Genomic DNA, 25,262 nt, shown 5'->3' with positions numbered 1-25,262 from the left:
TAGTGGTGGTTTCTGGAGCTTTCTATGTCACTGTGTTTGGTGATATCACTCCTTTGTATTTATTTTTCTAAGTAAGAAACAAAGTTTGGTGACTAACGTGGCTGACTCACTGGGTGCACATCTGCAGCCTTTGCTTTCTTCTGCCTCGTCTCTCCTTCTCCTGCTTCTAGGTGTGTGTCAGTGTGGTTCGGTCACCCTAGCTAGAAACCTGAGTTTCATTTCTGCCTCCTACTCAAACTCTCATAGCTATCTATCAGCCAAGTCCTGCTGACTAACTTCTTCACTGTTTCCTAAATCTATCCCTCCTCTTAACAATACCACCATCCAAGTCTGGGGCCTTATAATAGTGCGGCTTGAACTACAGTAGTTCTAAGTGCTCTCCTTAATCCAAGTCTTGTTTCTATACAACCTTTAACATCAGCTGACTGGGGCTTGGGATACAGCTTAGAAGTAAAGCACTGCCTACACCCACAAGGCCCTGGACTCAGTCCCCAGCACTACAAAGGCAAACCAACCAGTGACTCTGGCCATGAGGTTTGTTTGCTTAGATGTGTCTGACAGGCCAACCCATTACCACTGCAGCCCCTGTGAAATATTCTCACCAAGAACATTTTGAGAATGAACCTGATCAAGCCTTTAGATCTAATTCTCACTTAAGAGGAAACCCAGGAGATAGAGAACAACTTAAATAATGCCATAAGAAAGTAATCACCTGCAGAAGATACTTTAGAGCCAGCTCTCCTTCTTTTTCTTTGTCAGTGGCATGACAGGGAGTGTGCTGAGGGCAAGAGGCTGCCCTCATCAAAAGACACTAATGAGGACCGGGGATTTAGCTCAGTGGTTCTGGCACCCGCCTCGAAAGCACAGGGTCCCGAGTTCAACGAGGCGCACCTTCTAGACCCAGAAGTTGCGTGGCTTCACATGTCCGATTGGCGCGAGAGCCCAAGTCCTGGGGTTGTGCGCACCTGGGCACCGAACCCTGTGGTCTCACGGCTTTAAGGAAGAAACAGGAAGGATAAAAGATTGCTAGGACAATCAGGAAGCACCTGCACTCTCCACATGTAGCAATGCCAGTATCTTTCGAAGGATACATGCCATATTGGACAATTCTTTGGATTTCAGTAGTCTGCACTACACCAATAAATCGAGGAATGCATGATCATTTACCAGACTTCCAGGACTCTGAAGAAACAGTTACAAGCAAGATGCTTTTCCCCACCTCTGTGCAAGAATCTTCCGTGGCCTCCCAGATGCAAATGACTTGTGCCTTGGCCTGCAGTCCCTCAGCCTAACAGGCTGGGATGACTCTGGAGGACCCAGGACTCAAGACTCCTCAGTCCAGAGCAGCACACATTCAGTACTGGGCATGCTATGCTCCATAATCCAGTGGGAAATGTCCTAGGAAAACTCCCCTTGAGCTTTCTGCCTCTGGATCCCCTTGGGTCTGACTTGGACAAGTTTCCAGCACCCTCAAGTCAGAGGATCCTGCTTGGACTCCCGGCCCATCCTGGATTCTCCTTCTAGCAGCCCTTCTGACTCAGACACAAGTAGCTTCAGTTCTGGATCAGATCATCTCTCAGATTTGATTTCAAGCCTCCACATTTCTCCTCCTCTGCCCTGTCTCTGACAGGGAGTGGTCCCAGAGACCCCCCCTTAAGGATGGGGGTTGGGTCTCGCATGGACCAAGAGAAAGCTGCTCTTGCTGCAGTCACATCTTCCCCAACCAGTGCTTCAAAGAGACGGCCAGGAGATTCCATAAGGCCATCCTGGGACCTCCCTGCAGCTCCCAAGGATACCTTCAGCACAGAGAGAGAGGCCAGGCTGCACTGGCAAGCTGCAGCTGTTAATGAAGCCACTTGTACCTGGAGTGGCCAGCTTCCTCCCCGGAACTTTAAGAATCCCGTCTACTCTTGCAAGGTGTTCTCAGGAGGTGTTCCTTGGGATATTACGGAAGCTGGATTAGTTAACAACTTCTGTGTTTTTGGTTCTCTGAGTGTGGAGTGGCCTGGTAAGGATGGCAAGCACCCCTGGTGTCCTCCCAAAGGTAATATGCCTAAAGGGTATGTATATCTGGTCTTCGAACTCGAGAAGTCTGTCCGGGCCTTGCTTCAGGCTTGCTCTCACGACCCACTGAGCCCAGATGGTTTGAGTGAATATTATTTCAAAATGTCCAGCCGAAGGATGCGCTGCAAGGAGGTGCAGGTGATCCCCTGGGTCTTGGCTGACAGCAACTTTGTCTGGACTCCACCTTAGAGGGTGGACCCCAGTAGGACAGTGTTTGTTAGTGCCTTGCATGCGATGCTCAATGCTGAGTCTCTGGCTGCCATCTTGAATGACCTATTTGGCGGAGTGGTATACGCTGGGATTGACACAGATAAGCACAAGTACCACATTGGATCTGGCCAAGTTACTTTCAATAATCAAAGTAGTTATCTGACAGCAGTCAGTGCTGCTTTTGTGGAGATCAAAACTACCAAGTTCACCAAGAAGGTTCAGATCGACCCCTACCTAGAAGATTCTCTGTGTCACATCTGCGGTTCTCAGCCTGGTCCCTTCTTCTGTTGAGGTCAGGTCTGCTGCAAGTACTTCTGCCGGAGCTGCTGGCACTGGTGGCACAGCATGGAAGGCCTGCGCCACCACAGCCCCCTGATGCGGAACCAGAAGAACCGAGATTCCAGCTAGAAGAGCAGGTAGTGTGCCCAGTGGCTGGTGGTGCCCAAGGCTGGCAGGTCAGGCAGCAGCCTGCACCGCTACCCTGCCATTGGTGACCAGGGAGCTGGCTTCCCGAGGACAAGGGAAAATCACAGTCACCTTTGCACTTGCTGAGTCTGTCTTTGTTTCTGCACTAATTAATGCACAATGAGTTTTGTGGGGTTTTGTTTTCAGGGGGTGTGCCAGGGCAAGGACCCTGTGGCTCTCTTACCCTCCAAGCAACTTTGAAGTTTTCCCAGATTTTAGTTCCTCATTTTGCAGATGAAAAGCAAAAAAAGAACTATGTGTCCAGGAGGTATTGACATGGATGCCTACATCTAGGTTTATTTATTAAAGCCCTTTTTAACATTCCTTGGAAAAAAAAAAAAAACCAACAAAAACAAACAAAAAAAGACACTAACAAGAAATAACTACCTAATGAAACGACCAGACCCTGTTTCAGATCCTGACCTGGACAGATGAACTTCAGCACACTTGTAAAGCTTTCTGAGGCAACTGGGATAGCTAGGAACTTGGTATGAAACAGTATCCAAGACTTACTGTCAATTTGCTAATGATGATAATGCTAGGTGCTATATAAGACAAAAGGGAAAGTTTTGGGAATGAAATAACATGATGCCAGGGATTTGATCTGCTAGAAAATTCTGTAGCAGTTTACACAATCTTGGAAGCAGCCTGTATGTCTATCAACAGATGAACTGGCCTGGGGATTTAGCTCAGTGGCACCGCGCCTGCCTCGCAAGCACAAGGTCCCAAGTTTGATCCCCCGTACCGCCAAAAAAAAAAGAAAAAAGAAAGAACAGATGAATGGATAAAGAAAATGTGTACACAACACAGTTCTACTCTGCTGTAAAAATCAAACTGAGTCATTGTAGGAAAATGGATGCACCTTGAGACCATAGTGTTAAGTGAAATGAACCAGACACACAAGTTTATATGTTACACAGTTTCTCTTATATGAGAAACCCAAAATATAAATAAAGAGCAAAATAAAAGGTAATAGAAAGTAGCAAAACAAATCTTTCTCAAATGGGAAGAAGAGCAAGAGATAGAGGGAGGGGGAAGAAGGGGAGAGAAAAGGATGAAAAAAGGGAATTGAGTGTTATGTGCACACACCAACTCCACACAAGGAACGTGAACATTATGTACTGCAAACATGGACTAATAAAAAATGCTATAGCAGTTTAAAAACAGAAAAGAGCAAAAGAAAAAGAAAGAATGAAAGGTGGGGTGTGGCAAAATGTTGCTAACTTTGGGAGCTCATTATTCTATTATTTCTGTTGTAACTTCTTTTTTTTTTTGGTACTGGGGATCAAACTTGGGCCCTTGTGCTTGTGAGGCAGGCAGCAGAACCACTGAGCTAAATCCCTAGCCCTATTATTTCTACCATAGATGCTAAAATTTTCATATGAAAAAGTAAAATGAACAAAACAAACCTGTCATGGCTTTCACTACTGACAGGTTAGGGTTCTGTCTTAGTTCACTTCCCATTGCTTGTACACACTCCCTCAGGTTGGGTGCTGAACAAAGAAAAGGTTTATTTCAGCTTATAGTTCTGGAGGTTCAAGAGCACGACACTAGCATTTGCTTGATACGATGGTTAATTTTGACTTGGCTGGCCCGAGAGACTTCTAGGAGGTTAGTAAGGCACACTTTTGGAGGTCTGGGTGGGCCATGGTGGTGTGACCTCAGGGACTGTAACTGGTCCCTGGCTCCTTCCTCTCTGGCTCTTCCCCTGCTCTCTTCCTCCTGGATGCTGAGAAATAACTGTCCTCTATCATGTCCTTCTGCCATGATGTTTCTTGGAGCTGGCTGACCATGGACTGAAACTTCTGAGACCATGAATCAAAATCAATCTCTCCTTCATCAAGTTATGGGTGTCAGGTATTTTTTCCCAGCGAGGGAAAGCTGATACACTTGGCTGTAATGAGGGCCTTGTGGCAGACACATTGCAATGGCAGGAGCATGCACAGAAGAGACCACATAGTGAGACAGGATGCTGGGGGAGGGGCAGGCTTGTTCTTTTTTTTTTTTGGTACCGGGCATCAAACTCAGGATCTTGAGCTTATGATGCAGGCAGTGGAACCACTGAGCTAAATACCCGGCCCAAGCTTGTTCTTTTTTAAAAAATTTTTTTGTGGTACTGAGGATGGAACCCAGGGACACTACCACTGAGCTACATCCCAGAACTTTTTTTTTTTTTTTTGTTACCAGGGATCGAACTTGGGTCCTTGTGCTTTCGCAGCAGGTGGTGAAACCACTGAGCTAAATCCCTGGCAGAACTTTTTTTTCTGGTACTGGGGATTGAACTCGGGTCCTTGTGCTTGTGCAGCAGGTGGCCCGGCAGAACTTTTTGAGACGGGGTCACACTAAATTGCCTAGGCTGGCCTTGAACTTGGACTCTTCCTGCCTCAGCCTACAAAGTAGCTGGGATTACAGGTTTGTACCACCATGTTTCCTGAGGCATGGTTTTTTTTTTTCTGTACCGGAGATCGAACTCAGGACCTTGTGCTTGCAAGGCAGGCACGAGAACCACTGAGCTAAATCCCTGGCCCATGCTTTTTTTTTTTTTTGGTACCAGGGATGGAACTTGGGTCCTTGCAGTTGCGCAGCAGGCGACGAAACCACTGAGCTAAATCCCCGGCCCTGATGCTTTTTTTTTTTTAAACCATCTGCTCTGGCAAGACTAACTTGGTCCTTCTCTTCCAAAGGAAGTACCTCCATGGCCTAATTACCTTCCAGCAGGCCCCACTTCTTAAGGTCCCTCTATGTGAATCCATCACAATGGAGACTAAGATTTTAGTACATGAACCTGTGCAGGGCAGGGACACACTCAACTATGTATAAACCATAGAAGGTTGGTTGGTGTTCCCTCCCTTCCTCCCTCCCCCCTTCCTTTCTTTCTTTCCCTCCTTTCCTCCCTTCTCTCCTTTCCTTCCTCCCTCCCCTCCCTCCCTTCTTAGCAGAGCTGCGAATTGAATGGAGGGCTTCATGCATGCTAGGGACATGATCTACTACTGAGTTACACTCTAGCCCCATAGCAGTTTTTTAATATGTAACTCAAGGTAACAAGATCGAGCCACATTTCCTACACCTGCAATTCCCTGTGCATACCCTGTTATTTCTTTTTTTTTTTTTTTGAGACAAGGTCTTGCTCTATGATTCATCTAGGCCTTGAATTCACTATGTAGCACAGGCTGGCCTTGAACTGGTGATGATCTTCCTGCCTCAGCCTTCAGAGTGTTGGGATTACAGGTTCTTAATTTTGATGCCTGGAAATTGGCAGGATTCCTTGGTTCTCTGGTCAACAGAGAAAGAGGTACATGGTGGGGGAAACCAAGTAACAACTCCTGGAGTAGCTCCTCTGAAAAACAGTACAGAGTCCCACGGGCATCCCTTGAGACTGGTGCCACCATCTAAGACTTCAAAGATGCAGAGCACTGATTCTTCATACATTCTGCCAGGCCTGTGCTGGAGGTCTTGGGGAACAGTCCACGAGCCCAAACCTAGTTAGGTGCTAACTAACTGCAGCGGCTGCTCCAGATGCCATTTCTTACCAGAGTAAACAAACAGAGCTCTAGGCAACTCGTATGCAGTTGATCTGGAAAGTGTTTTTATTCTCTTGCCAATGGCAGAGACACAGGCAGTTGAAAAGCATCTTATCATCTGTCTGTCACCCACTAGGACAATGCATGGTCCATACTTGACTGACATGCAGACAGAACCTGGTGAGCAGGAAGCAGCCTGCACTCTAGGACGCACTAATCAGGCACACACACACAGAGTAGGAGATAAAGCCCTGGAGAATGCAGGTGTGTGGAATCTCTATGAAGTCTCCGGGGTCTGGAGGTCAGAGGTGTGTGTCAGGACATCCTTCCACAGGTAAGCGTGGGTCGTGTGTCTGACATTTGAGGAAGAAGCACATCTGAATGTGGAAGAGACTGAATTCTGGAATCAACACACATCACATCTGAATTTTCTGCCCTGACCTATTCACTGCTGACCTAAAGGGTGGCCAGGCTGAGAGTGGCCATAGTACCAAGTATCTAGAGGTGGCCCAGATTCAGAGTGGAATGACAGAAGCAGAACAGAGGTTGTGCTCAAAAGCAACGATGAGCTGGATGTAGTGGCATATGACTATAATCCCAGTACTCTAAGAGGCTGAGGCAGGAGGATCTCAAGTTTAAACTCAGCCTGGGCAATTTAGTAAGACCCTGTCTCAAAGAAAAAAAGGGCTGGGGATGTAGCTCTGCCAAGGCCCTGGGTTCAACCCCCAGTACTGAAGAGAAGGAAAATCAACGAGGTTCCCCCTGGGAAACATCTGTGGTCAGTCCCCTGCCGAGTCTTGGAGCTGTTGCCAGCCACAGGAGGTCAAGTCCTTCCCATGCTTTCCGGCTCATCGCTGTCTCTGTAGCTCTATCTGACACAGCTGGGCAGGGCTCTCATATGACCACACTGTGTTCTCTGGATAATCTCCCCATCTCAGTGCTCATAACCTTAAATACACTTGCAAAGTTCCTTTTGTCAGGAAAGGAGGATGTCACGGGGTGGGGTGTGTGTGTGTCATTATTTTATTATTATTTTCTTGAGACAGGGTATTGCTATGTGGTTCAGGCTGGCCTGGACCTCACTGTAGCCTAGGCTGGCCTTGAACTTGTGGCAATCCTTCTACCTCAGCCTCCCTAGTGCTGGGATTACAGATGTGTGCTACCAGCTCAGCTGGGGGTCATTATTTTGCCCACCAAAGTTGTGGGGAAACTTCTGACAAACAGCCAGAAGTTGTGTGCAGGGTTTCAAGTTCCTGCTCTGCCACTCACTACCTGTGTGACCATGGGAAAGTTACCTGGGCTCTGCCTCAGCTGTCTCCTTACAAAATGAAAATGAGTACCTAATAGTACCTACCTGTGGTACCTGCCTGCCCAAAACACCATTCACTACTTCTTTTTCTTTCTAACAATCCCTTCTCTTTCTTTATAATGAGTTGGACTAAGTCCCACAGAGGCTACATATGGTTCCTGCTTCAGAGCAGGCTGTACCCATGTGACTCAGTCTAGACCAGTGGGGTATGAGCAGAAACAATATACGTAATTTCTGTATTACTTACAATTTAAAAGAAAAGCTGCCGGCCTGGCAAGTTGTCTGCTCTTCCTCCTTTCTTGAGACAGGGTCTCGATAAACAGTTCAGGCTGGCCTCGAACACTCAGCGACCTCCCTGCCTCAACCTCCCAAGTGCTGGGACTACAGGTGTGTGCCACTGGGCCGGGCTCTCTCTCCTTTCTCATGCTGGGGTATAAATGCGGCCACAACCCAGGCACAATGATGAGGATGAGAACACTACTCTTCCAGAAAGGGGAGGCAGTGAGTGAGATAAAGGCACCTGGGTCTCAGAGTGACTCAACGGGACAGATCAGCGCATAGCCTGGCACAGCTAGACTGGCACACAAGAGAGAGAGCAGACTCCTGTGGAAAGGAACTCTGTATTCTAATCAGTTAATACTCATAAAGCCTCAGCCATGTAGGGAGCCCTGCAAAAGTCATGGTCACTGTTACTGCGGATACACCTCGAATCTACCTAATGTCTCAGGCCACACGAGTGGCGGAACAGAGACAAGAGCAACACTGGTGCAGCCTGTCTAAGGAGGATGTGTTCCGCTTGCTTATTTAGGTAATAAGGCAGGGGCACACACTTATCAGATGCCTCTATGCTAGGCACTTCACACACAGTCTGACTTTGGAACCAGCTCTGAGAGGCTGTAGAGATGAGTGGACAGCTCGGCTGTTTGGTCTCTTCTCTGAGATCACTCTAGCCTGGGGTGACCTGGGCTTGTTTTACCCCTTTTGCCAAAAGCAGGGTACTGGGGACCAGAGAGTCAGTCGGCGAAGCCCCCGCATCTTGTTACTCACATAGAAGTTCGGTACTTGATGTCATCCTTCTCAGCCAGCTCTTCACAGGTGAGGCCGTTATGTTCTTTCCAGAGTCCCTGACACTTCCTACAGGTCTCCTGGGGATAGACACAAAGACAGCTCCTGGTGAGTGGACACCACATAACCTATTCAACAAAAGGCCTGGGAGACACGCTTCTTGAGGCTTGGAATCTCTGAGGACCTTGCTCCATTTCAGCAGGGTTGGTCCTTTAAACAAAAACTTTTTTTTGGCAGGGGGGCTACCGGGATCAAATTCAGGACCTTGTGCTTGCGAGGCAGGTGCAGGGCTACTGAGCTAAATCCCTGGCTGGAAGACAATGTCTTGTAAATTTTTGGATTATATTATGATGATGATGATTTTTTTTTTTTTTTTGTAGAACTAGGGACTGAACTCATGACCTTGCGCTTGCAAGGCAGGCACAGTGCCACTGAGCTAAGTCCCCGGCCCTGAAAAAAAATTTTTTTTTGAGACAGGGTTTTGCTATGTCCATCTTCTGAGTGCTGGGATTACAGGCATGCATCACCATGCCTGGTGCTAGCGGGGCTAGCTCTACAGACATGTCTCAAAATAATATTTAAGAAGCATCAAGCTGAGCATGGTGACACATGCCTGTAATCTCAGCACTTGCCAGGCTGAGGCAGGAGGACAGCCACAAATTCAAAGCCAGCCTGGGTTATATAGTATATGTGCTGCTGAAGTGAGCACCAGCCTTGGCTCTATAATGAGTTCAAGGCCATCCTGAACTACACAGTGAGACTTGTCTCAAAAAACCAAAACTGCCAGGGATTTAGCTCAGTGGTTCTGCCGCCTGCCTCACAAGCACAATGACCCGAGTTCGATCCCCGGTGCCAAAAAAACCCCAAACCAACCAAAACCAAGGGATCGGTGATGTAGCTTGGTGGTGTCGTGCCTGCCTGGCAAGCACAAGGCCCTGAGTTTGATTCCCAGTACTGAAAAACAAAAACCAACCTCCCCACCCCCCCAAAAAAGGCATGAGGGCAATTTTTTTTTTCCTCAGAGCAAAAGTGTTGCTCCAGTACTCAGTCTGTACAAGGCTTTCTGAAATGCCACAGCCACGTGAAAATACCACTGGAGACATATCTTAAGTCTTTAAATGTGAAATGCTGTGAGCTGCTAGAGGGTAGTAGGGTCTTTCTGCATCTTAATCTCAACAATATCTATGCCAATCCTCTGCTATGGAATTGAGGAATATCTAGGTTAGACTCACCATGTCCCCTAAGGGAAACTTTCCCTCTGCCACTCATTACTCGTAAACATATAAACATGGACATAATCCATCATAGCTCGGCTTCATTTACAAACACAAATTTTAAAAATGCACTACCCTTTAATGTAAGATCATCCATAGTTTACAAAATATCTTTATAGGTGCCAGAAACTATCCCTGACCAAAGACGAGAATTTAAAGAAACGTTAACTGGACATAAATGCTAACCCTAAGTACCATTCAGGAAGACAGCATGGTCAGCTCTGATTGGGGAGCTGACCCAGTCGGAGCCAAGGCAAGCTTGAGGAAGTGAAGTCTGAGATCTGAAAGCTGTCAGTGATAGCCAACAGGCCGGGCGAAGAGCACAGCATTCCAGATGGAGGGCAGCAGCAGGAGACAATGGCAGACAGATGTGAGCAAGTGAGTTCCTGCAGCTGACCGGCACACAGTTCAAACAGGCCCAGGGAGGCCTGCAAGGGCGGTCCACAGGGGTCCTTGTGGGCTGTGATTACTAGTTTGATCTTTGTACTGGGAAACCGCTATAAGGTACCCAGCATGGAAGCGATATGATCAGGTTTGTGATTTTAAAAGATTATTCTGAGTGGAAGACAGGATAGAGGAAGGAAAAAGCAGAAAAGCAAGAGACAGGAACTAGTATGGTCATCTGAGAGAGATGGAGGAGGCCAGGCAGGGTGATGAGGATGTGAAGGTGACTGACCTGGGAGAAAGTGAGAAAGCAAGACTGCAGGCTTGAGTGTGGTTGGCAGGTGTCAAGAGAGAGCACTTTGCTTCTGGTTTGTGCCACCCACTGATGGAGCTCGGGGGAGGGAGAAGGTGTGAGACAGGGGTTGGTGCAAATGCTTAGCACTCAGGAGAGGGCATGCTAGAGGCGGCTATATATGTCTTAGACCAGGCTTCCTGTCCTTTCCAGAACATCTACAGCTGAACTCGCCAGCAGTTCTATAGCATGTGGCTGAGGTGAGCTAACAAGGCACAGGACGGTATGCAGGTACAGATGAGGTCAGAGAGGCGGTGGTGGTATGGGGGAGAGGGCGCTGTAATACACCATCTACCTGCAAGGATACCTAAGGAACTGGCAATACTGATGACCCTGAGTGGCTGAAAGGCAGGGCCAGGACTTTTCACTGTAGGCCTTTCGTACCTTTTGAACTTCATATAATACATGTGAGGTATGGTGGAAAAATAAGTGAAAGTTTAAATTACAAAAATTGTATTACAGTGAAAGACACATCACCATTATCTCCCTCAAAACAGTCCTCCTTACTTATCCCATATACTTATCCCACCATTCTTGCAACTTCCTGAAACAGTTCTGGAAGTCCTCTTTTGTGAATGTCTTTAGTTGTGATGTGGCTGCCTTGATGTCCTGCATCCATTCACAACTTTTCCCTTTCATGGTCATTTTGACTTTGGGGAAGAGACGGAAGGCACACACTGCGGATTTGGTGACTCAGGTGGATAAGGACACACTGCCGTGTCTTTCAGGTGGATGGCACTCGGCAGCAGCATTCACCAGATACTTGATCATACCTTGTAAAGACACTCACAAAAAGACGACCTCAGAACTGCTTCAGAAAGCGACAAGGATGAGCTGGGCATGGTGGCGCATGCCTGGGACCCCAGCACTTGGGAGACTGAGGTGGGATGGCTGCAAGTTTGAGGCCAACCTGGGCTATACAGTTCTGGTGAGCCTGAACTACATAGCAAGACCCTAGGTCAAAAAACCCAAAAAGAGCCAGGTGTGGTGGTGCCCGCAGTGGAGGCAGCCTTGAGTTTGAAGCCAGCCTGAGGTACATAGTGAGTTCAGGCCCAGCCTGAACTGCCAAGCAAGACCCTGTTTCACCGCCCCCCCCCAAAAAAACCCTCCCAAAAAAAAAGTGGCAAGAATGATGGGATAAATGTGCTTGAAGCCAGGGCAAATATTGAGAGTGTGGTTAATGGCAATGTGTCTTTTACTGTAATAATTTTTAAAATTTTATACTTTTACCATATATTTTGATCATACAGTGTATATGCCATCTAAGAAAAAATACAATTTTAAAAGAGAAAAGAACAGGGGCTGGGGATGTAGTTCAGCAATGCTGCACCTGCCTGGCAAGTGCAAGGTCCCGAGTTTGATCCCTGATACCAGAAAAAAAAGACAGAAGAACAAAATGGGCTGAGAACCTGCATGCCCTTTGGTGGGTGCTGTACAAAGGCTCCACTCCGTGGGGTGGGGAGGAGTAGAAAGGAACCCATGGAAGAGGCTACACTTCAATGCCACTGCCTCCAAGGGACACAGATGTCCTTTGGTCTACTACTTGCATCCTGTTCAATAAACAGAGACTAAGTCACTTAGTTATTACCCACCAAAACGTATAGCAGCACAAAACTGTTTCTAAAAGATCTTATGCCTGACTATTCCAGGCACCTGGGGATAAACAACAGCTGGAGAATAGATGAGCTAGTATTTGGAGTTTAACCTTCTAAACAATACCAGCCCTGCCACCCACCAAGGAAACAGCTCGAAAACAATACACGCACTAGGCTGTGCTTTTTAGCATTCCTGGTGGCTGAGTTATTAATTCACGGGCTCTTCCTCAGCAGGGAAGAAGCCACACTTTCTGGGTGAGGTACCAGGCCACCAGGGCAAGAGACCTGGCCAAGCTGGATTCCCTAAGGCCTGCGGGTCCCAAGGATGGCCTGGGACAGCACACTGGTTCTCCCGTGGTCAGCACATGGGTTTTCAGTCCAGTGCGCCTCTCATAGAGAGGCTGAGGGACTCCAGCATACAGACCTGTGCCATCTCTGGAAGAAACTGTACCTAGATACTGAAACCCACAGTTACAATAAGGCAAGTGAACAGCAGGCCTGTGCTGATACCAAAGTTAACATCCATTCAGAGCTCTCTCTGTGAAGTTTCTTTAGAATGTACCCTTTCTTCTAAACACTGGGAATTTTACTAAGTTCTAATTCTCTCAAGTACTGCTAGGCTTCATTCCTAAATGGAACACTATTAGGTAGAAGAAATGCTTGGAACGGGGTTTCTGTAACATAAAGATAACCATGATCTTCAAACTGTAACTGAGAAAATCCCAAAGCACCACCGAGAAGGGCAGTGTGAAGCCCAAGGTGAAGGGCAGCTCGTCTGACACCCTGAGCAGCTGTGCCACTGTGGCCTCAGGGAGACTGCTGGTTAGGGTGATGATGGAGGCCTCTATAGGCCTCAAAATGCACCAGGACATTGGGTTGTTCGTTAGGTCTTCTTCACTTGGCAATGTAAAGAAAATGCTGTCTGCCTTCACTCACTGTTTGCTGCCTAAATCATGTTTAGTGGGCAAAGCAGAAGGTCAAATTCAGTTTCAGATGAACCCCAGGAAGCTGGGATTTCTTCACATAAATTATACTTCCTCAGTCATCAGTAGTCAGAGGTCTTTGATCCTCACCTCCTCCAGCAGGTTACGAGGGTCTCAAGGCCAACTTGAGAGGCTGCAGGCTTCCTCTGCTCCTACCCAGGCCACCCATCCCTCTCCTGCTCAGATTTTGCCCCTTCAACCTCCAGCCTACCTCGGAGGCAGAACACAGCAGAAAATGTCCCTTGTCTTTGGCCAGTTCCTCCAGCAAAACCTTCAAACTCACCCTCCAGGGGACAAAAGTTGCTGGCCCAGCTATGAGGCAGAAGGCTCTGGTGACCAGACCTAACCTCGGAAATTCCAGCTCTCTGCTTTGTCACCTCAGGTACTCAAAAAATGGTAAGTCTGTCAGGTGAAAGATGAGGCACTTGACTGTTTACAATACTCAGAAAACTCCTGGGACCTGAGCTTTCAGGCCACCTGCGTCCTCTAGCCATCAAAGCTGCTGGCCTTCCCTGGCCCAGGGCCTAATGACATATGGACACCAGCCAGAGGTCCTTAAAGGCAGTGACACCGAGAGAGACGCTGGCACCCTGGAGAATCAATAAAGCCTGACAAAACAAAAGCCCAGGCAAGTCCACAGGGCTCCTTTCCTGTCCCCAAAGGAAGCCAAGAGCTGCTCTCTCCCAGGTCCAGGGTGTACACTCCAGCCCAGGCCGAGGATGGGGTCCTTGCCTCAGGGAGCTTAGTCTGCCAAGGCATGGGGTGGATTTGCCAGCAAATCAGGAGCGCAGCCAGAGTCAGGGGAAATAGGGCGCCCGCAGCAGGGAGAGAGGGGTGAGACAGGAGTCTAAGGAGCTGACATTTCTATGGGATGGCAGAAGAATCACAAGTAACTAGCACACCCAGGCAGTCACTAAAGTTCTTACCTGGTTTCTTAGCTTAGAGAGTAGTTACAGCCAGGAAGGTATCTAACACTCAGAACAGACCCTCAAACCTAAAGCCTCAACAGCAAAACAATACGCCATAGATTAATTTTTTTGTTTTGGGTACCAGGGATCGAACTCAGGACCTTGTATCTGCCAGGCAGGTGTGGTGCCACTGAGCTAAATCCCTGGTCCTTATTAATATCTTAATGAACACAAGAAGTTCTCACATCATCAAATTATTTTAAAAGTATGATTTATTTCACCTCACTTTTCTACATTTTCTGTATTTACATGTGTGTGGAACATGTCACCAGAGCAGTGTATGTAATTTATATGTCCCAGGTGCCTTCCTGCTCTCTACAATTCTCCTGACACCATGAGCACTCAGGGAGAGGGTGGACTCAGGGTAGGAGCTGGCCCTCCAGGAAGATCTCTGGCTTTTTGATGTGGCTCTAGCTGGGCTGGGGGAAACATGAACTTGAAGCAAAATGGCACATATGGAGGAGAATTCAATCCTAGGCCAGATTTATTGCCTACTAATGTAGTCTAGGTTATTGTATGCATGTGACATATAACGCGTATGGATTTCTACTGTTTGTACGAGATGCCAGGGCAGCGGCCATAAACAAGGTAGGATCACTGTCTACCTTCTTAGAGCTTCTGTTCTAGCGAAGAGTGCAGATATCACACAAAACCCAGAGCTACAACCTGAAAGCTTGGCTGTGGGATTGTGCAGCTGCAGTGTTTACTGAGGACTGGACCTAGAGGCCTCTGGAAGATGACACTGAAGCTGAGCAAGGCAGCCAGCAATGGGGAAGAGTGAAGAGTGTGTGCTAAGGGCCTGGGGCAGGAGGGAGAGGGAGTCAGAGAGGGTGACCCCCAAGGAGGGGGCAGGTTGTGAGGGGACCATGGTGAGCAGGCTGCTGGCCCATACTGGGGATGTTCTAGGGCTACAGGAGGAGCCAGGCTGAGTGGGCAGGAAGTGCAATGACCTGATTTACCTTTCCAAGGGTCATTCTGGTGGGTGGGCCATGCATTCGGAGGGATGGCTGCCCTTGAGGCAACTCTCTCTCTAAATGGGGCCAAGTAACTTCTAGCCCAGAGTAAGCATTAGCTTCCTGGTTAGACTTCCTCAAACATCCTCCACAAGAAAGGCTGTAACCTACTTCCTGAGCCAAGGTATGTCAGCCCTGAGCCTGGCATTGGTGAGGCTGACCTCGGACGGAGAAGTGACAACACACCTGTCTTTTATTGTTTCCAATCCAAGAGGGCCACATTTCCCACAGGACTTCAGAATCCTTTCCTTCCCTTCCCTCCCCCTCTCTTCTCTCCTGCTCTCTCTCCTCTGTCAGTTCTTTCTTTTCTACTGGGGACTGAACCCAAGGTCTTCATACTGAGCTACATCCCCAACCCTTTTAAGATTTTTTTATTGAGACAAGCTCTCATTAAGTCACTAAGTTGCCCAGGCTGGCTCCAACTCACAACCCTCCTGCCTCAGCCTCCCAGAGTGGTGGGATTATAGGTGTGTGCCACCATGCTCAGCTTATTACTAATATTTTAAAGTACAACCCAACCCTTCCTGCAGTGTTTGGCCAGGTTTTCAAGCCCATACGTGTCTTCCCAGAGGGTGTTGAGTGTGTTTCACTCATCCTCACAGCAGCTGTTCGAGTGAAGTGCTTACCATCACCCCCATACATGTATTGTGTATTGAGCCTTTTAAAGCAAATGAGGGATGGTCCAGGGATTTAGCTCAGTGATACCTGCACCTGCCATGCAAGTACAAGGTCCTGAGTTTGATTACCGGTACCAAAAAAAAGTAGATGAGAGAAGGCAGGGTCAGAGTCAGACTAACTCGGCCAAGGCCATAGAACCACGAACACAGTCTGCCTGACCAAATGCACTTGTTCTTTCCCCTCTATTCCCTCTGCAGGTCTGCAGGGTGTTTGCTAGTAAGCCCAGCTCACTGTTTACTGGAAAACCCAGGGGCACTGGGGCATGTGCCGAGCCAGGGTCACAATGACACCTGTGTGAGGAGCTGCTGATGGAGCACGGGCTCCCTGAGGGCCAGGGCCTGAAGGCAGATGCTGGCTGCGATGAGCAGGACCCTGGCCTGTAAGTGGCAGGACAGGGTAGGTGAGCCTGGGACACCTTTCCCCAGATAATGACAGCAGCCCAATAACCGTGAGGGTATTAGACTGGACACATGTGAGGAAGTGGCTCTTCCCGCCACGTCTGCCAGCTGTATGACTGGCTGAGTAGCAAGGAGGAAGCATATTTTTAGATTCCCATTACATGTATAAATTGGTGCAACTTTCCTCACCAGAACCAAGTATCAGTCAGTCACTTCCTCAGCCAGCTGCCCCTGGACCCTTCCCTATAAATACCTGCCACTCACCACTGGCCAGGACTCTGATCTGTTAAGATTCACTAATGACTTTGCTTGATATTATTACTGCCACCAAACTGGGTCAAAGTCCTGTTCAGAGTGGTGCTGGTGATGGGGACAGTTTCAACACTGAAAGGAATGAAAACATTCTTAATTTCCTGCCCTTGCTCCGTGACCCTGTGCTGCTGGGCACCAACCACGGCCTGGCAGGTGATGCTTGCAGCAAAGGGATGAGTACAACACAGGGGGCTGTCCTCTCAGGCTCTCTCTCCAGGCTGGGGGACCCACAAACACTGAACACACTCTGAAGGCGGTGAGTACTCTGGAGGGAGCGTGAGCATCGAGGGTGCCCCCTTCCAGTGGTGCAGAGGGGGCGCTTAGCTCTACCCTGAAGAGCATTAGGTAGAGGATCGTTCCAGGGAAAGTGGACGAAAACTGGGTAGTGGTGGGACCCAGGAGGGGAGAACGAGAGGTGCCAATCAGCTCACCAGCTGGCACCCAGCACCAGCCCTGTTGGCCTCCTGCGTCTCCATGCCCTTCACCCTCAGCAGTGTAGCAGTCAGCCTACAATGTCCTTTTCCTCTGGCAATGCCTACTCATCCATACCTGCTTCAAATACCAGGACTCTGGGAAACCCAAATGGCTGGGGCCGACCACGTGAGGGGGTGAATGTCTGAAAATGGGAGATGAAGGCTGGCAAGAGAGACAAAGCCTGTTCCCCTCTGCCTGGAGTCACAAACCCTGGCTTTTGCATTTCACACCAGAGCAAGCAGATGGAGACTCCTGACATGACCACCTCCTCCCCCAAGACATTATTTTTCCCCATCAGGTCTTTCTAATGATAAAAAACACATTTCAGGAGAAACAAAGTTATGTGAGATCCTTTCACTTTCACTCAATAGACTTCAAGCCCTGAGGTTCTGGTTTCTTTCTTGTCGTGATTTCTTTCCCTCACTCCTGCCCCTGTCTAATGAATTAAACGAAAGAACAGTTGCTAAGTGAGTGATGACCAAATGCTTGCAGCTAGTGCAAGAAAGCACTGTATATTATATCAATTAAAATATCCATGTGTGGGCCAGGGATTTAGCTCGGTGGTTTCGCCACCTGCTGTGCAAGCACAAGAACCCAAGTTCGATCCCTGGTACCAAAAAAAAAAAAAAAAAGAAAAAAGAAAAATCCATGTGTGCCTGTAGTTTCTACTACCTGACAGGCCGAGGCAGGAGCACCACTGGAGCCAGGAGTTCAAAGCCAGCCTAGCAGCACAGCAAGGCCCTGTCTTTAAAAAAAAAAAAAAAAAAGAAAAAGAAAAAACAAAAACAAGTTCCGATTTGTCCGACAGCTCCAAGAGGTGCACAGACTGAACTCTGCTCACTCAGGATGAAAGGCACTTCACAGGCGGCCCGAGGAAGTGTGTCCAAGGGAACCTCCAGAGGACAGAAATCATAGCCCACGTACCTGCCAGGCCCTCCTGGGGGCTCCCCAAGGCCCCATCTCTTCTGCACCCTGGGAACAGGACAGTCCAGCCTGCCCTCAGGATGTGCAGTCCCTCACAGGCATTCTGATGTCTGTCTGGAGTTTTAACGTAAATGTCCACTCGTTGCACTGCCTGAGGCACTGCTGATACAGCCTGGTGATCTGTTACAGGTTCTGTGGGGAGGAACAGTCACCAGTGTCGGGATGACCGAGTTCTAGTATGAAGATCTTACTGGTGTCTACTAGTCATCTAGTGACCTCATATCTCTCCGAGAAGCCAAACTCTCCTATGCAGCGGATTTGCTCTTTCTCTTAAAGTGAACTATTTCCCAGAGGTAGAAGAATTTTTAAAATTCCTAAATGCAGAAACTTAAATCTGGCTGTGGTCAAGTGAGTGTGCTAGGAAACATTACAAAGATCCTGGTCCTCTCTCTTGCCCTGAGAAAAGGGCTTCCTTGGGGGAAGATTTCATATTGTTCTTAAGTATTTTTCATCTCCATACATATAGTACTGCAAAAAAAAGGTGCACTGCATACACACCCCCCCACTTCTATGTACAAAAGCAGGCTTTGAGTGAAGAAATCGTAAGTCTCACTCCAGCAGGTTAGAAAATCAAGCACCTCACTCCCTGAGATTCACTCCAGTTAGGTGACAAACAGGAGGAAGTGAGCTCTAATTTAGTTTCTGTGCTAATGCTGCCCTCTAGGGGTGGAAATTATTACAGCAAGTGACCTTGGTGTGGGCTGCTTTAGAAGGCCAAACTCTAAGATATCAGTGGGAGGTAAAGTCTGTCTGGAATAAGTGCAAGTTGTTTTACCTTTATCAGAAAAACTACAGACAAAAACACCAACTGCCTCAGAGCAGTCATTCGAACACCGGTGACTTTCTCTCCAAGGAACCTGTAGCAGATCACCGGGCTGGATCAGCAACACTTCGAGCAACAGCAGCAAGTGGAGATTTTTACAAACTCCAAGACAGACATGTGAGTCCCTACGAGGCATTTGAAGCCCTGCTCGGAGAACACAGTGAACACACCAAACCTCTGGATGCCAGGAAGTCCCACTGGAGGGGATGAAGATCTGTTGAACATGTCATATATATTGTAAGAGAGGACGAGGCATGCTCAGGAAAGAAGTGGGAAGACTATCATCAGTGCCAGGGTGGGGAAGGGAACAGCCCACAGCTGCGAGGTGGGAGGCTGGGAAGGCCTCTCTCATAGGGTGTACATAAGCACAGACTTAAAGCCTTGTGATGTCTGGTGAAAAGAATTTCAGGAGGAGAAAAGCAAGAAAGGAGAAAGGAGACTGGCAGAAGCTGCAGGCCACGGTGTGTGGGCATGAGGCTGCCTGGCCTTTGGGGGATCTTAAAGGCTGGGCTGTTCCCCAGAGCGAGGAAGGTGGGGCAGGGTTGGCAAGAAGAGTCTCTTCCACAACAGTTCTGAATGAGAAGACCCCAAAGAACCCTTACATTCTGGCTCTCCTTTCCAGGGGTGCTTTCAGGGCTCTGAGCTTCGCTCCATCCCACCCTCAGGGTTGTCCTTGCAGCCTTGAAAAGTCAGGAGGACAGAGGCTGCAAAGGCACCTGTCCGCTCCATAGTACAAGATCTGATGTAACCAAAGCTACTACAGCCATGACTTTCACACTATGAACTGGAACCCTTTGGGGGATTGTGAAATCATCTTTGTGTGTATGTAGAAAAGCTGGAGGCTCTCAAAGTACTAGAGGCTCTTTCTTGTACTGGGCACTCCCAGGGACCACTAGGAGGAACTGAGAAATGATCCATCTCCACTGTCCTGGAGGCCCTGCTGTCCTTGAGCAATGTGGCCTGCACATCAGGCACGACAGCCTTCCCTGTGGCCAGGAAAGCACACAGCAGGAAGTGGTGGGTCTAATAACATACCTCAAACTCAAAACTGAACACTGCTATCACTCAGGCGGAGACAAGCCCAGGCAGACTTCATCTTTGCTCCCACCTGGATGGCTGTGGGCTTCCAGGAATTCACTAAGGACACTGGCCTGGCTGGTGCAGCCTGCAAACCCAGCTCTTCCCTGACTGGACTCTACTGTCACCATCCCTGGAAGAGAGGCTGCAGATCCCAGGAAGCCAGCAGAGGCGAAGGACACCTAAGCACTCCTCCCCATGCCTGGGGCAGGTCTTGGAGAAGCCATGCCGGTTCTGGGGAGGAAGTGCAGCTTCGGGCTGGGCAAACGAGTTGGCTGTGGCACCTTAGGCCCTTCTGTGAAGCAGGCAGTGCTGTCACCAAGAGGGACTTAGCTAAGTGCCAGTACACAGGGCAGAAGGGTACAAGCAAGCTAAACAACTCTGGATTGACAGCACATCTTGATGGACAAATGAACTCCTCAAAAGATTAGGGCCCAGGCTTTTTACCTTTTGAGTGAGGGGCAGTTTCCCAAGAGGCATATGGAGAAGGCTGAGGCCAGCAGTCTGTTTCCTCAGGAGGCAGCCTGTGGTGGGCACCAAATGGACAGAGGGGCCCCAAGAGCGACTAATTCTTAGACTAAGATGAGAAACTTCCAAAAGGGGAGTGGACTGAGTGTGTGGGTATGTGGGTCTGTGAAGTCTGAGGCTGGAAAGGCATACCATAAGCTGCATGGTCTCACATGTTAACACTGACAGAGGAAACCAGAGATGAGCATCTTCAGGCTGGTCTCAAGTAAGACTTCCAAAGCACAACTGCAAAGGTGAAATAACTGAATTGAGTAGTTTTATTCTAAGAAGGACACCACAGACAAGATATGTGCAACACTTGAAATGGAAGCAGGATTATTAAGTACCCAGAACATACAAGGAATTGGTAAAATCAGGAAGCACAAAACAAGAAATCCAATAGAAAAATGGGTTGAAGATCTGAACAGGCAAATAAGTCCCAGAGGGAGATGGTCACCCATAGCAGGTGTCACAGCACACGGGGACACTGACACCCAGCTGCCTGGCAGCAATGAGAAAGCCACTCCGAGGGCTAAAGGGACCACTGTGCAGACTGGAGAAGTGCCAAGCGCCTGGCCACCCTGACCTGGGTTGCTCTGAGCACAGATGCATGGGGTACCTGGGTTTCTGAAGCTTGGCTGTGTCAATGAAGAGGAGGTGCAGGGCGTGTGAAAGTGAATGCACACGCAGGTGCTGTGAACGCCAATCAAGCAGTTGTGCACTGAGGAGCAGCATTCCCGTACACTCACAGACTGCAGAAACACAACTCGAAGGAAAGAGAATGCGACACAGAGCACATTTCATTTTATGTACAAGAAAATCACGTGTGCACAAAACCCTGTTTTTAAAAACATACACATGTGGGCCGGGGATTTAGCTCAGTGGTTTCGCTACCTGCTGCGCAAGCGCAAGGACCCAACTTCGATCCCCAGTACCAAAAAAAAAAAAGAAAAGAAGATACTTTAACATAAGCAGGTGGCTACAGACGGTTCTGAAGGGGAGAACCCTGGTCACCCAGGCCCTTGCTATTCAGTCTTGGTTTGGCTGAACCCTTGGTACTTCTGTACAGAGAAGAGAAGTTTATCCAGGTGAGTAATCTGGGAAACAAGTTTGCTATTGGTAATCACAGGAAAGCTGACATATTTATGGCCCACTATTTTCAGTGTGGCTAAAAGGACTGGCAGAGTTTACGCAATGGTCAGGGAAACATCACTCCACCATGCTTCAAATTAAAGATAATCAAAAGATTTCACAAGAGATCAAAAAGGTGCCAAAGGGCGAGGGGACAGCACAGCTCATATTTGTAAATTAAGACTGAAAGTGTATCAAATCCACCAAACATTGTGGCTGAAATGCAAACAGTGGACAGCACATCTTGGGATGTACTCTCACACCTGACCTCGACCAGGACCACGAGGACAGTACATAAACTGTTCATGCTGAGCACACATATGCCTGGACACAGCCACTGCTTCTTCCTCTCTGCAGAGTGCGACCCTGTTATGCAGCAGGCAGACTCCTCCAAGGCCAGGAGCAGAAGCTGCCAAGAAAAGACATTTGGAAGCAGGGAAAGTGCTGAGCTGTCTCTGAAGAGAAACTGCCTTTTCTCTTCTTTCTGCTTATTCTTCTGACTCCCATGGCAAGAGAAACTTTTTTTTTTTGGTACCGGGGATCGAACTCAGGTCCTTGTGCTTGTGAGGCAGGCGGTAGAACCACTAAGCTAAATCCCCGGCCCCCTGCTTATTCTTAGATTGAAACTTTTGGTACAGCTAGTCACTCAAGTAGAAAGCAAACCTTGGGACATTCATCAGGGAGAAAATGATCAGCGCTCACCCCCACCACTCTGCCCCAGAGCACGTTCACCCACCCCCCACTTGGACTCGTTCACTTGTTCCTTCATGGCCAACAACCCAAGGTGACCTCGGAAGCAACAGAGCAACTGAGGTGGTGTAACTGGGTGTCCTGACAGAATACTGCATGTGGTAAATGTAACTTCGCCCTTGCCTTTATCCAGCTGTGGTTCCAGCTCCACACACAGCCCAGATTCTTAGTTCCAGCTTGGGGCCCACACTGAGGGTGTCAATGCTGGCCATATGAGGAGCCTGTTTGAAGCCTTTCTTAGGGATGAGGCAAGGGAGGCTGACCAGCCAGGGAGGTAAGACGAGCTTACCCAGTAGGAGCCTCCGTGGCCCTTCTCCCAAGGCCTAGGGGCTCCCCACAAACTGCTTGGCCCTGCTGAGGGCTGCCAGTGGCAGCATGCTCTGATGTTTACTGCTTTGTTTTCACTCTTAATTTTTTCCTCACAGCAACTGCTCAAAGCAACACAGATGGACAAGAGGATAAAACCTCACCAGAAGCAGTGTGCCTTTTGCCAGGCTTCTCAGCTGCGTTCCACAGCTCTGTGTGTTTGTCTGAAGGCTGGGTAACCTGAGGATGCATGGGGGACATGTGCTAATGGCTAATGTGTGCACAGATCTTTCTTTGGTTCAACTTGTTCTGACTTTATGCTGCTTTCCTAACTAAATCACGCCTGCTCGAGACAACACACCACTGAGTTATGGTGGTTATGGGCTGAACTGCATCTCTCTGTGTTGAAGCCCACAACTCCAGCCCCTCAGAATGTGACCGTATTTGGAGACAGGGCCTTAAAGAGGTGATTATGTTAAAATGAGGCCGGTAGCTGACCCAGTCTGATACCCTTATGAGAAGAGGAAATGTGGACACCCAGAGAGAGAGATCCCAGGGGTGCACACAGTGAGATGAGATTCGGTGTGTTCAGGGGGTATGGCCGTAGATAGGTGCATGCAATACGGAGCAAGAGGACACAGCAAGAAGACGGCCACGTGTAAGCAGAGAGGTCTCAGGAGAAACCAACCCTGCCCACATCTCAGTCTTGGACTTCCAGGCTCCAAAGCTGGGAGTGAAAAAAGGCCTGTGTCTGAAGCCTGCCGGCAGCCTGTACAGGCACTGCAGGTGCCTCCAGTGACAGCACAGTGCCACAGGGGTGACTACAGAGAAGCTGGGCCGCTTCCTGCACAGGCTGTGTTTCCCTTCTTCACATGCACTGGAGAGGCTAAGTCTCCACTCTTTGGGAAGAGATGGAAAATAGGCTGTAGGGACTGTGACTAAGTCCCAGGAAACTAAGAGAACCACCAATTTATTTTCCACTCACATGAGCACGTGGCTTCCTAGAAGCAGCTGCCCCTAAGTGCATGTTTACTAAGGGAAGGATAATCTTGCAGCTGTTATCAGTTACTCTAGTCTCTACTAATGTGTGTATCAAATGATCCTGCCCTACAAAAATACCAACTTGGAGGGTTATGTTTGTTAAATTTAATAAAAGGAAGCAAAGCAACCAGACTTTAGAATAAAACCACATACCTATGATGTAGTACTTAAGAGTATGACGACAGAGTTTATTCTGACGATTTCAACACAAGTTGGGCTCTAAATTGATGTTCTGGGAACAAAGAGAGCTTTCAAAGCATACAAGTTCAGTTCACTTTGTAACCACTTTTTTATATTTTCTTGCTGGTATCCACCAACAGATATGACACTTAGGTGTGATTAAGCCTAACTTAACAAGTATTTATCAAGCAAGTCAGATGCTACTGGAAAGCAGAAATAAAGACATGAATATGACTCTGTCTCTGACTTTCAGTAGATTGTGGTATGTAGACCAAGCTCTGCACATGTAAAATTTCCACATGGGAGGCAGGTAACACAAGGTCAATGGCTAACAGCCAGGCATGGTGTTCACAGTTACCAGGCAGGAATGAGATTCAGTTTGCCAAGTTTTGAGTTTTAGAGAAGCCAAAAATCTGGGATTTTATATCAAATTTCCTTTGTGCTGTAGCTAGCTAAAATATCACCACACTGTTGGGAGAAGACCAAGCATACCTGGCTATGGTCTGGGGTGTACGTGAGCATGTTTTTGGGGAGGCCACTATACAACTTCTGGGTGGGCACTTCACAGAGCAAGTCTAGGACTGGGTGCAGCTAGGGATAATCCCTGGCATGAGGGAAGTGGTCTATGAGCTGAGCTCCAAGTGAAGGTTGTGTGCAGTCACCCATTGAACTGCCCCTGCTTGCCAGCTGACTTGTCATGGTCCTCACTGTAGTTTTCCTTCAGCACAAAGAGAGGCCCTCCCCCTGAGGTAAGTACAAGAGTCCCAGGCTACTGCTGCTTGGACAGGGCCCCGACGAAAGGGCTGTCTGCTCACACCAGCCCTCACCACACAGCACGGGGGTCTACTCATGACTCATGACTTCTTCACTTACACCAGTGAGCCCAGGTCCTGGGCGGGCACCAGTGAACAGCAATAGGCTCTGCAGTGCCTCTGCTCACAATCAGCCAGCAGAGTGGGGAGACAAGGGAGAAGGTGGGTCCCATGGGTGCTGCGGTGGGGGTGGGGTTTAGGAGGGCAGCATGAAGATGACAAGTCACCTAGGAGAGGGTCGGTGCAGAGTTGGTGAAGCAACAGGAGCTGGCAAGATGTGGAAGGCACCTCAAGGAGCACCCAGAGAGCACCACGGAGCTTCCAGAGGGGTCTGGGCATCGAGAATGTGTACGAGTGTATTCTTCTTTTGTTTTATTGGTTTTTTGAGGCAGGGTCTTGCTTTTGTAGTTCAGGCCAGGCTAGGCTTGAACTCTAGGTGATCCTCCTGCCACTGGCTTCCAAGTGCTGAGATTACAGCGTGTGCCACCATGCCTGGCTATGAGTGTATTCTTTAGAAGAGTGTGCTGTGCAGTTTAGAGGTGGCTGTGGTGCAGGTGAGCAGTGCAGGGCAGAAGATGGAAGTGCA

At 48.5% G+C, this 25,262-nt stretch overlaps 1 protein-coding gene and 1 pseudogene across 8 annotated transcripts in view; one reads left to right on the top strand and one right to left on the bottom strand.

Annotated features, from left to right (window-relative positions):
- Rnf216 (ring finger protein 216) overlaps positions 1-25,262 on the bottom strand; it is a 163,644-nt gene that overhangs the window by 28,277 nt on the left and 110,105 nt on the right. For all 8 annotated transcript variants that reach the window (XM_004840371.3, XM_004840375.3, XM_021254647.2 and 5 more), the window contains one exon: positions 8,617-8,714. In XM_004840371.3, the coding sequence (XP_004840428.1) occupies positions 8,617-8,714 (98 nt within the window). The remainder of the gene's footprint in view (positions 1-8,616; positions 8,715-25,262) is intronic.
- Positions 1,106-3,131, top strand: LOC101714687 (cytoplasmic polyadenylation element-binding protein 1 pseudogene; annotated as a pseudogene).

This window comes from Heterocephalus glaber, unplaced genomic scaffold, assembly GCF_053883595.1.
Source record: "Heterocephalus glaber isolate CG9 unplaced genomic scaffold, H.glaber_assembly_v1.0 deba00001610, whole genome shotgun sequence".
Taxonomy (NCBI): domain Eukaryota; kingdom Metazoa; phylum Chordata; class Mammalia; order Rodentia; family Bathyergidae; genus Heterocephalus; species Heterocephalus glaber.
Note: the sequence above shows the minus strand (reverse complement) of the source record. Positions and strands in the feature narration are given on the sequence as shown.